The sequence below is a fragment of the Typha latifolia genome, chromosome 3 (assembly GCF_019914945.1).
Source record: "Typha latifolia isolate L0001 chromosome 3, TyphaL0001v2, whole genome shotgun sequence".
Classification (NCBI taxonomy): domain Eukaryota; kingdom Viridiplantae; phylum Streptophyta; class Magnoliopsida; order Poales; family Typhaceae; genus Typha; species Typha latifolia.
In genome coordinates this window covers 14134517-14146832 of record NC_133088.1, presented here as the reverse complement: position 1 = coordinate 14146832, position 12316 = coordinate 14134517, and the positions used below count along the sequence as shown (strand labels likewise).

The 12316-nt window shown below is 38.8% G+C and overlaps 2 protein-coding genes across 5 annotated transcripts; one reads left to right on the top strand and one right to left on the bottom strand.

The window, feature by feature from the left end:
* Positions 1 to 1415: 1415 nt before the first annotated feature.
* Positions 1416 to 5417, top strand: LOC140785362 (phytosulfokine receptor 1-like). The gene has a single exon (XM_073133234.1). It carries the CDS (start codon positions 1797 to 1799, stop codon positions 4917 to 4919), a length of 3123 nt encoding a protein of 1040 aa, XP_072989335.1. The 5' UTR covers positions 1416 to 1796; the 3' UTR covers positions 4920 to 5417.
* A 335-nt stretch (positions 5418 to 5752) lies between these two features.
* Positions 5753 to 11266, bottom strand: LOC140784392 (NADPH-dependent aldo-keto reductase, chloroplastic-like). 4 transcript variants are annotated; one of them, XM_073131780.1, is made up of 4 exons: positions 11069 to 11266; positions 9618 to 10193; positions 8167 to 8433; positions 5753 to 6197 (listed from the first exon to the last, which is right to left on the bottom strand). In XM_073131780.1, the coding sequence occupies exons 2-4, from the start codon at positions 10182 to 10184 to the stop codon at positions 5940 to 5942; spliced, it is 1092 nt and encodes a 363-aa protein (XP_072987881.1). In that variant the 5' UTR covers positions 10185 to 10193; positions 11069 to 11266; the 3' UTR covers positions 5753 to 5939. The 4 variants fall into 4 exon arrangements, with proteins under 4 accessions (XP_072987881.1, XP_072987882.1, XP_072987880.1 ...); XM_073131781.1 differs by having other exon boundaries at positions 10883 to 11070; XM_073131779.1 differs by lacking the exon at positions 11069 to 11266 and adding an exon at positions 10727 to 11051.
* Positions 11267 to 12316: the final 1050 nt, after the last annotated feature.

Here is a 12316-nt window from a genome sequence, read left to right as displayed (position 1 = left end):
GGATTACCTATATCTGTAGTGTGAAGTGGAGTCATACCTAACTCCAGCACGGCAAATTGTCGTAATAATAAGCCACTACTTTTACTCTAAACATGCACCACAGTCCACAGCCATACGAAAGACTCCAATATCTTGTTCTCGACGTGGATATTAAAGAAGCAAAAGAGGAAGTGCCCCTCACGGGGATCTGCACAAAAGCCACTGGAAAAGTCCTTCCTTTGGACGTCTGGTTGCAATCTTCCTTTTTATCTTCTTCTCTCTCTCTCTTCCTTTTTCTTTTTTTTTTTTTTCTATCATCAATCTGCAAGCTGATTATAGATTAAACATAAATACTAATCTTTCTAAAAATGGGGTAAATTATAAATCATTACGGATCAAATCAGACGCATACTTAATTTTTAATTTTTTTTGACAAAAAAATTTAAGCTCATAAGTACCTAAACTTGTAATTTCCTACCACAGATTGGTACACAAAGTGGTGAGTAATTTTTATCTTCTTTTCTTCTCTTAGTTTGTTTTTATTTTCTCTGTCTTCCTAATGATGCTAAAATTCTAATCTTATTAGCTGCTAATAAATGCCCCGTGAACAAGATACGAGGACTGAAGGCTTTCGTGGGCTAAGGAACAAGATCTACATCAGAGTTGACTTTGCTTAGAGGTTACAAGACAATGCGTGCACTCTTCTACATGTCGAACATTTTACATCTAAACTCATTTGATTCTGCTTGCATTTGTCGTGGAAAGTAAAGTCCAAGATGGAGCCCTTTTTTTTTTTTTTTTTTTGAATTAAAGTCCAAGATGGAGCTTGTTATTGTTGTGAGTAATATTTTGCATCTAGATCGATCCCGTACGAACCCCTCTACACAGGCGCAACTCCCAACGGTCAGTAATGTGACACGTTTTAGTTTCTCTTTGTCTATCTCATCCGTCTCTGTCCGCATTTCCAAAAGTCAAACCTCCCCCTCTACCCGTTCACCGACTCCCCCCGTCCCGTCATCACCCCTCTCTCGAATCCTTCACCTAAAACCTAATTAAACCGAGACAGGAACTCTCACCGCGAAGTCCACGTTAGTAATACGACTCCGCACGGACGATATATGATGATGAGACAAAGAGGTGAATCGAATCTAGACAGCGATCTTTTCTTTAACCCCTGTGCGGTCGCTCTCCTATCGCTGAATCGGGCGTTGGCTAAAGCGGCGACGCACGTGTCGCGCCCGCTTTTGACCTTTGACTTCTCCCGACATCAGCCCTACCGGCTCCCCCCGGTCGCTTGCTTCCTCTTTCTCCTCGACCGCCAAATGCTCTCTCTCTCTAGTGGACTTCCCAAATCAAAATACAGCGTATCATGATTAAGTGTAGATTATGACGAAATAAATATGCTATTGAGGGGATCTTCTTCGAAAATGTGAAGCATTTCTCTTTTAATGTATATTGTAATAAGCTGAATAAAGAATTATTCGAGTTGAAGAATTGGAGTCATCGAAGTGGTTGTTATTCTTTATGATGACACTCAGGAGTCAAAACCAAACTAAACCCAACCTCTCTCTCTCTCTCTCTCTCTCTCTCTCTCTCTCTCTGTCTCTGTCTCTCTTCACTGCCAAGATATCTCTTCTGCTACCCACTTCTGGCTCTGTGCTTGTTTAGATGGTAGAACTCCAAAAATCCAGCACAAGCAGCAAGAATCTCGTGGGAGATCAAATGGGTTTCTCCAATTATAGCTCCTGAGGCCGAAAGGAGCCTTCTTTGTGTACTCCTCCTCTTTCTCCTATTTCCTGGTTCTGGCATCAGCTGAGATGAGGAGCATGGGAGCCCCATGGGGGTTTCTCTTGATCTTGCTCTCCTTCCAGGCTAAACCCATCGATTCCCAGAACCTGAGCTCATGCAGCTCTGCGGATTTATATGCGTTGCAGGGCTTCTCCAAGGGGCTCGATTCTGAGATCAAAGGTTGGACCTTGGATTCTTCTTCCTCCTCTGATTGCTGCAACTGGGTTGGAATCTCTTGTGATGCTTCGATGGGTTTAAGCCCGAGGGTGGTCGAGTTGGATCTCCAGGCCATGAAGCTTAAAGGGTCTATATCCGATTCATTGGCTGGATTGGTTTATCTACGATTGCTCAAGCTTGCCTCCAATTTCCTGAGAGGAGCAGTTCCAATCCGGCTGTTTCATCTCCGCCAATTGGAGTACCTTGATCTTAGTAGTAACGAGCTCTCCGGCTCCATTCCAATGGATTTGTACCTTCCTTCGATTCAGGTGTTCAACATCTCCTATAATACATTCGATGGTAGTCACCCAGTCCTCAATGGCTCGACCAATCTGACCAAATTTGATATAAGTTTCAATTTGTTCGCCGGCCGCATCGACACAAGCATCTGCAATTCCTCTGCCATAATTCAAGTCCTTCACTTCTCAATGAATCTTTTCGCAGGCGATTTCCCGGTTGGTTTTGGGAATTGTGGATCCCTTGAGGAGCTCGCCGTGGATCTGAATGGGTTTTCAGGGAACTTGCCTGATGATTTGTTCGAGATGTCATCTTTGAGGATGCTATCTGTTCAGGGAAATCAGCTATCAGGAAGGATGAGCACAAGATTCAGTAATCTCTCTAACCTTATTCAGTTGGATCTCTCATTCAATTCATTTTATGGCAATATCCCAAATGTTTTCGGTAGCCTTAAGATGCTTGAATATTTCTCTGCGCTATCTAATAGTTTCAGAGGTTATTTGCCATCTTCCTTGTTGAATTTGTCACCACTTAGAGTGCTGTATTTAAGAAACAATTCTCTGAGTGGAGAGATTAAACTCAATTGCTCCGCCATGACTCGGTTGAGCTATCTCGATCTCAGTACAAATTTGTTCAGTGGTTCTATATATGATCTGTCTGAATGTTTGGAATTGAGGACCTTGAATCTTGCTAGGAACAGCCTTAGTGGTGAAATCCCTATCAGTTTCAGGAATCTTAGCTCACTGTCCTACATCTCACTTTCGAATAACAGCTTCTCAAATTTATCTTCAGCCTTGGGAATCCTACAGGATTGTCCGAGCCTTACCGGTCTGGTCCTGACAAAGAATTTCTTTGATGGAGAGGCAATGCCGCTGATCGGGATTCATGGATTCCAAAACATAGAGGTCCTTGTTATAGCAAACTGTCATCTTTTGGGATCGATACCACCTTGGCTGGCTACTTTTACCAAGTTGAAGGTTTTGGATTTGTCATGGAATCGCTTGGATGGGACCATTCCTTCATGGATAGGAAATCTTGAGCATCTCTTCTATTTGGATTTTTCCAACAACTCACTCACTGGAGAAATCCCGATTAGTTTGGCAAAGATGAAGGGTCTTATTAGTTGCAATAGCTCGCAGCAACCGACACAGACAGAGGATTTCCTATTCTTCATTAAACGGAATACTACTGGGAAGGGATTACAGTACAATCAGGTTAGCAGCTTCCCACCTTCTTTAATCCTAAGCAATAATATGCTTATTGGACGGATATTGCCAGGGTTTGGAGATCTTAAGAATCTCCATGTATTAGATTTAAGCAGGAATAGGCTATCAGGGACAATACCTGAGGAGCTATCAGGCATGTCAGGCTTAGAGACTTTAGATGTGTCACACAACAATCTCACTGGAAGTATACCTTCCACGCTCATGAAGCTCAGTTTTCTCTCAAGCTTCAGTGTGGCCTACAATAATTTGTCTGGTCCGATTCCAGAAGGCGGCCAATTCTCAACCTTCTCCAGCTCGGATTTTGAGGGAAACCCAGGTCTATGTGTTCTTCATTTAACTTCATGTCAGTCTAAGGTTGCTGTGCAATCTGCAAGCCGAAGGCAAAAGAATAAAGGTGCTATCATAGGAATGTCCATTGGCATTGGAATTGGAACAGCTTTTGTTCTTGTTATCATCTACCTATTTGTGTCAAGAGCTGGTTCGAGAAGGCAGGAACATGCCACAAAGGCTGTTGCAGATGCCAATGGAAATTTTGAATCGGCGGCATCCTCATTGGTGCTTCTTTTTCAGAACAGCAACAACAAAGAGCTAACCGTGAATGATATCTTGAGATCCACAAACAATTTCGACCAAGCTAATATAATTGGCTGTGGGGGCTTTGGTCTAGTTTATAAAGCAACTCTACCGGATGGCACAAACACTGCAATCAAACGGCTTTCTGGTGACTATGGACAGATGGAGAGGGAATTCAGAGCAGAGGTAGAAACCCTTTCTAGAGCTCAACACAAGAATCTTGTTCTTCTTCAAGGATATTGCAGAATTGGGAGCGATAGACTCTTAATCTATTCATACATGGAGAACGGGAGCTTGGACTATTGGCTTCATGAAAAGCACGATGACCGGTCTACACTAGATTGGGATAGAAGGCTTAAGATAGCTCAAGGTGCAGCGCGAGGATTGTCATACTTGCACCAATCATGCCAGCCTCATATACTTCATCGCGACATCAAATCAAGTAACATCCTTCTTGATGAGAACTTTGAAGCTCATTTAGCTGATTTTGGGCTTGCTAGGCTAATTCTGCCCTATGACACTCATGTGACCACCGATCTAGTGGGGACATTGGGCTACATCCCTCCTGAATATGGCCAATCCTCGGTAGCAACTTTCAAGGGTGACGTGTATAGTTTCGGTGTCGTTCTCTTGGAGTTGCTTACAAGTAACAGGCCAGTGGATATGTGCAAACTGAAAGGAGGCAGGGAGCTTGTTTCTTGGGTTCTTCGAATGAAGGAGGAGGACCGTGGTGCTGAGGTATTTGACCAATTAATATATGATAAGAAGCATGACAGTCAGATGATGCAGATGCTTGAGATTGCTTGTCTTTGCTTAAGTGACTCCCCTAAACTGAGGCCTCTAACCTATCAATTAGTTCTATGGCTTGACAACATTAGTATTGCCAGCAAAGCTATATAATGAGACAAGTCTACCTTATATCTTGCCAAAATTGAAGGTCTTCCAGTGGCTTCATCCCTGAATTCTGCAGCTTATTTGGAAACATGTGATATGCTGACTCCAAGATGCTTTCTCTGGCATTCAGATATCAGGTGTACATATTATCTGCACATCCTTGGCCGAGTTCTTGACCTTATCGTTCATTTCCTTTCATATATCCTCACAACTCTTTGAGCTTTTCGCCTTCATAGATCCATTTCCTTCTATAGATAAGGAGGTTATATCCATCAGAGGAGATACCATATGCATATTAAGATGTGAGTTACACTTGTTAAATAAAAGAATTAATTTGGTCCTCTCTAAGTATCTGACATTTTCTTGCTGATCAAGAGCGAGGCATCAAAATTACATCCATTATGTATGTACATACATGTCTGTATACGGTAAAAGCAGTCAATATAGTACTCAATCAAGAACTTTATTCAGTTATTAATCTCAGTCTCTTTATTTTTTATAGAATATTATCACTTCACTGAACTGTATGATGTGCTTTGGTTACACTACATGTATTTATTTACACATATTGCATAGTCCCTTGATCACATTTAGCCTTAGTATTTCCTTATGCAATCTTATGGATCTTGCTATATAAGTATTTGGAGTTATTCCACTATTTCCATTCTGTCATGTTTGAGTAAACAACCCCTATCTCATATAGAGAGAGTAATTAAACACAATGACTAGTTAACAACAACTTTCAATACTACCCATCATATAGCAGCAACAAATATATACCCTTTTTTTTTTTTTGGAGAAAGAAACATCAAATATCCACAATTGCTGTGCAATGAGACTTTTCTTGATGAGAGCTGTCATTAATTTCAAACAATGATAAGGTCAAGTACATATCGTCTCCATGAATCAATGCTAAAATTCCTATAACAGGGAGAGTTGACGGATATTACAAACTATAATGCTGCACTGTAAACATCCTCTACTCCTGAAGACCCTGCCCGTTGAAATGTATGATAGCCCCCTTTGTCAACAATTGAATTCAGTGTCATCTTCTATCTCATGCACAGCCTGGAGAGGACCACGTCCAGAAAGGAACCCGCTCTCGGATATGTTCATGGGCCCGTTTCCAAAAAGGCATACTTGTGGTTCAATCCTATTCATCCTATTCCACTCCTCATCAGACAAAGACCAGTCAAAAATATCTATGTTTTTACGTATCCTCTCGGGCTTTAGGCTGCACGGAAGGACACTCGTTCCTCGCTGCAGTCCCCATCGAAGAATTACCTGTCAAATAGGGAAAACACATGCAATCAAGAAAACTGTGCATTTAATCCACCCAAATATGTATATATATATATACACACACACAACAATGCAGCTCAATTCACCATGTATGCTGGATGTATTTACATAACATCTAAACTAATTTTGGATTAAAGGAAAGATATATAATTCCATTAGCTTTTCAAAAGGAAACTGATCCAACAACAGAGTGAATTGCACAACACGGTTGCTTAAAAAGAAATGCACCCTTGATTATACTATTTACTGCAATCAATCCCACAACACTAGAAAATGAAACAAAATCATGCATCTATTTGTGCACTGTTGCCTCAATTCAAGTTTAAGGTGTCACTACTCAGGAGGAGTCAAGAAGACAAGAAAAGACTGGTAGAAGCAGCTAGGAATGACACGTTGGCGGAACATAGACTAAATAGAGCTGAATGGTAGAAAAAGATGATGTACACACCCAAAAAGGAAGTACTGCCAAATGGACTAAACTTATCTAAAAGCAAAAGGCCGGAACTTGGATCTTCCATATTTACTGAACGAGAAGGAAAATGAGTTTGTGAAATGTCATTTCTGGTTTTATCTCGTCTGTTGAGAGTACACATGATTGGAGTACATGCAAACTAGAAACTCACTCGATTGTGATTAAGAAATCTTTTAACACAACTGAACCAGAATCAAAGTTGTAAATCATGATATAGAACAGAACCTCAACTGTCTTCCAGTCATATCAAATGAGATTATGAGACATCAACTGGTGCCATCAAAACCATGAGTTTAGATCTTCAGTAAAGTTCTTGTTACTGATTATAGCCCATCAGTAATCACTCCAATATGAACATATTAATGGAAATCATATGGTCCTACACTTAGAGCAGTAGATGACTCTAGACCTTTCGGGGAAATATATTAACCTTTTTTTATGTAATGGACAAGAGGAAGAGAGAAAGAAACAAAAACAAGCGGTAAATAAAAACTTATCAGCTTATCCATATTTACATTCATATCGTAATCTTAGGGCTTTAGATGTGATATATGATATCTTAATACAGAACTTGTCCATTTCATCCTACCTAGATAAATATAAAATTTAATAAAAAAAAAAAAAATATATATATATATATATATAGGTTAACATTTACTTTCACTGTGATACTTTTACTTGAATTGAACTTTTGAAATAAGATCAGTTTAGCTCGCATCTTGCCTTCCTGTATTCACTCTAATGAAGCAGAAAGGAAAGAATCCATCGTTCCTTAAGTTACCGTAATCCATCTCAGAAGTTAGATAAAGAAAGCAACCTATATGGCTATATCTAGACAGCATCTGCAATCAAATTAAACAAGTACCTCATGCTATTCAATGCCATTCAGTGATAAGGAGGAGAATTTCAGCTATGTATGAAAAATCCTATTACTGACAAAAAGGATGTCAACTCATTTTCTTCCTCCTCTTATGCTTCATATTGCTAGAGTAACTTTTAATCTTTACCATGGATATATATGTTTAGTCACTTGACCGCTTTTCATATCAACTCTAAACGAAACCAATCAGACCAAGAAAACAATTTGTAGCTTTGAAGAATTTGAAACGATGCTATAAAAGGCATCCAGGAGATGTGGTTGGTCAAGGGATTGTACAACACATGTGCAGTAGATGGGTGTAAATGTAGGCAGTTGAGGCACATATGTTTCTTTTGTAACACTCAAGTTTATAATCATAAAAGACTATTTAAAAAGCACATTAATATATAGTTTAATATCAGTTTACTGTATATATTAGTACAATAAGGATTTAGAAAAAGATAATGACATACTATGTTTCGCTTATACTGATTGGTCTTATATGGAGCCTCCAAGCCCCAAAGAGACCGCAAATGCAAATGTGACCGCATAGACCATATTTTAGAACAATAAGTTGAATTTTCAGATAATCTACAAAATAAAAAAGGTTGTAGCATTACCTGCTCGGCTGTCTTTTTATGGTACCCTGCAATATTTGTAACAACAGAAAGCTTCAACATTGGTCCGTGCACTGATCTTGATCTTCTAAATGATATCCTAGGGGTCCCAAGTTCATCTTCTGATCCACTATCAGATAGGCTAGCACCAGTCGTTGGCATACCAGGAGTTGCAGGCACTCCTAATGGAGTGTGTGCAGACACATGGATACCTTTTTCTTGACAAAACTTTACAAGCTCATCCTGCCTCCAAAAAGGGTGCAACTCCACCTAAGAATAATCAACGGGTATTACGTCAGCAAAACAAGAGCAAGAATGATCATTGATATTAAGTCAGCTAAACAGGAACTGCGTCCCAACTCCCAACCATTTTGAATCAGCTGCATGAAACATTCTCCAAAATCACTTAAACAAGCTATAAGTTAAAGAGATAAATCAAACAAAAGCCGCATCAAAATTTCTCGGTACAACATATGGGATCACTGCAGTCCTTCAGATACTCTTTCCTCTTGAGTCAAGGACTCAAGATTCTCTCATCTACCAAAAGCACCAACTGGCAACCTCCAAGTCCTCTATGTCCTAATATCATAAGTAATCCTATCTATCAATTTCTAGCACTTCATTTTACAGTTCAAAGTAATTTTCCCAGACAAACTGGCTTTAAATAGCTATATAAACATATTGAAGAAAGAAATAAATCACAGTTTCTGCTATATAACAAAGAAGACAACTATAATTTTGACAAGAAAAAACCCCTGATAGAAATGGTCCTGATACATGGATATAATGGTAATATGATTTGGGCGATTCTTTTCTATAGTTGCCTTAGTTTCTAATCATTAATTAACATAGAAAGTCTGCATTGTCATGTGGTTATCGATTGTGGAGTCAGCATTTTAATCTTACTAAGATAAGGAAAAAGAAATTTCAGAGAACTTCTAATATAGAAGGATAGCTAATAACTTAAGATGCTGGTTGATCTAAAGTTAAGCACAAAAGAAAGAAGAAAGCTTGCAGCACAAAGTATCAATTCCTGCTTGATTTCATACAGAACATACTTGTAAACAGCTATGCAATTCTTGCCAGGTTGACTTCTATTAGGGAATTCTGAAGATATATATTCAACAATAATTTAGAAAAGTCGGTATATCCAAAGCTGGCATTTTATCAAAATAACCAGCAGCTGATGAACTCTTCAAGTGTACCACTAAGAAACCTTCAATGAACAATAAAATAGTATTTCTTACCATGATCTGACTTCCCTAGAAAGCAATATGTATGCTTCAATCAGTTGCATACTTGCATTACAACTCAGCCTATAGCAGTATACGTTAGTTTCTTACACACTTCCTCTGTATTAGCTTTCAGAAACTTTCTCTTACTCATTTTAAGCACATCGAAATGCAGATTATTGACTATTGAGACATGCGAAAAGAAATATGAGATAAACATACCTGATTGACTGCTGGAACTATCTTGGCAAAGTGAAGCAATTCCCTAATCTGCTGAACATTGAAATTGCTAACACCAATAGCACGAACAAGACCCATGCCAACGAGACCTTCCATAGCCTTCCATATTGGCTTTAACCTTTGCAAGAATTGTCGGTACTCACTTCCTGATTTCCATGGAGGATCAGTAGCATCTTCAATAGCTGAACTCTCTGGCCAATGTACTAGATACAGATCTAAATATGAAACACCAAGGCTCTTCAAAGAAACTCTCACAGAATTCTCAACCCTCTTGTGAGAATTAGTGGCACAGTACAGTTTGGAAGTCAAGAACACATCTTCCCTCTTAAGTCCATTACTAAAAGCTTCATTCAATGCCTTCCCCACCTCACCTTCATTCCCATATAGATGAGCACAGTCTATGTGGCGATATCCGACCTCCAAAGCTGTTGTAACGGCTTCAATGCAAATATCTCCTCCAGATTGCCATGTTCCAAGCCCTATAGCTGGAATCTTTGCCCCGGTGTTTAACACAAAGTAGTTCATAGTTGTTGTTCCCTGTTTCTTCATTCTTCCAATCTAAGCCAAAACAACAGAAATACAAGAAGAAAAAGAACGTAGTTTAGGAGCTAAAACAACAAAACATGAAAGACACAAATCCCATTAACATTCAGGGATATTTTTTTAACAGATTTGATGTACAGATGAATCAAGGAAAGCTAGAACTTCCGGTAAAAGATAGAACTCAAGTAAAAAAAAAACCCACTAAAATTTGATACTAAACAACTCAGCGGAAGCGCCATTTCTCCATGTAGGACACCAAAATGCTCGTTTATGTCTAATGGCCCAAAATTATCTAGGGTACCAAAAGTGCAAGGCAATAACATTCGCAGTAGAAGGAAAAATCCATACATCAATCTATATTCAACTGAATACAATCTGACCAAACCACCATGGGCCCAATCAAAAGAACCGAATCAAAAACACACCAAAAAAGGGCAATCAAACTAAGTTTTAGAAGAGATCCAGCGAAGGAAACGCCTCAAAAAAAAAATACTCAAAATCTTTACCAATGATTAAACGGGAACCAAAAAATCAAACCAAAATCGCACCTTTCGCTCCTTCTCTTCTTCAATTACCCAGAAACATTAAACGGAAACACAGCCGATAATTCCTCGACACTTCCCTAACGAACTACCAAAAAACCCATATCTCCCTTTTCAACAAACACCACCAAAAATAAAAGGGAAGAAAAAAGAAATCTTAACAGAGAGACGTGTTCAACACCAACAGTGGGTCTAGAAGAAAGCCCAAACTCGGGGGAATGCCAATCCAAGTACATCCAAAGCCACGTCGCTGGCTCCCTAATCTATTCAATAAAAGAAGAGAGAGAAGATAGAGATAGAGATAGAGATGGAGAGAGAAAAGCTGCGTTCCTTTCTCCAAGCGCTCACCTAACCAAGACGACCAGGAAATCCACCAACCCTTTTAAAAGTGGAAAGCCTTTATGTCACCCAACTGGTTCGCTTCTCCCCTCTTCGTTCTTCTTCTTCTTCCTCGTGTTTGTTTACTTTTAAAACCCAAGTACTGGGTCTTAGGAGAGAGAGAGAGAGAGAGAGAGAGAGAGAGAGAGAGAGAGAGAGAGAGACACCTCTCTTTACGTTGTCGTCCTCAAAAATAAAACATCACTTCTCCAGGGTTGTTTCCAAGAAAAAGCCAAAGAAAGCGAAACGGTCCCTTGGCCAAAAGACTGTGCTTGTCCCTATGTGAAAATAAAGTAACTTCTTTTTTTATCCTCTTTATTGGGTCGGGATAGTAAAATTGACCGAACCCGTTTACCCGGACCCGGAATGACCTAACCCGCCAAAGTTGTTCCTTGGTACAAACAACGATGGTGCCACTTTTTACCATGATAATATTTTTGGAGAAATTATAATTTACCCTCCCATTATTTGATTAACTCTAAACTTAAACACTTAATTCACACACTTAGTCCGTAGAAAAACTTAATTACGTCTATAAAAATATAGTTTGATTTAGCTGGAAGGATAGTTTGGTTATCGGAATCAATCTACTAAATAAATCTACAAAAATTTAATTTGATTTAGGTGAAAGGACCAATAATTTTAGTTGAAAAATTTAACAATTATAATTTGGTCTGAATTGGATCGAAGAGATTATTCATTTATTTTTATTTTTTTTAAATCTACTAAAACTATACCATTTTTTTATTCAAATCATATGCATATAGCGTTATATTGTAATAAAATAAATCTCAATAGTTTAAGAAGATAATCAAATATATATATATATATATGACAGTAAAAAAAAAGTTGAAGTGCTTACAAGGCCGGCAAAATGGGTAAGTCCTTGAAGTCATGTGTGTTTGTACATCCACTTTGGATGTTGGAACTTGGATGAGGACAGCAAAATGCAGCATTTAAGACAAGAACTGTACATTTGGATACATCTGCAATAATTCCAATCATGATGAGTAGTGTTGGACTGTTACGCCAATCTTTTTGTCGGTAGAACGGTCTAATGACCATAACTATTGCAGCTTTGACTTCATAAAAGCTTTGGCCAGACTTAGATTTATCATTCACGTAGTAGTGAAACTGAAACGAGACAAATATGAGATTAGAAGTTACTCATATTTTACTCTATATCTTTTTAGATTGCTAAGTCCTACTGAGTTTTGT

What these genes read in the sequence shown, in the direction of transcription:
- LOC140785362 (XM_073133234.1), top strand. Translation starts at nt 1,797, where the DNA reads ATGAGGAGCATGGGAGCCCCATGGGGGTTTCTCTTGATCTTGCTCTCC.
- LOC140784392 (XM_073131778.1), bottom strand. Translation starts at nt 10,956, where the DNA reads ATGTACTTGGATTGGCATTCCCCCGAGTTTGGGCTTTCTTCTAGACCC. An exon ending in GGCTTTCTTCTAGACCCACT is followed by an intron (nt 10,194 to 10,905) that starts GTTGGTGTTGAA and finishes GTTTTGGCTTAG; the next exon opens with ATTGGAAGAATGAAGAAACA. An exon ending in ATAAAAAGACAGCCGAGCAG is followed by an intron (nt 6,198 to 8,166) that starts GTAATGCTACAA and finishes CCTATTTGACAG; the next exon opens with GTAATTCTTCGATGGGGACT.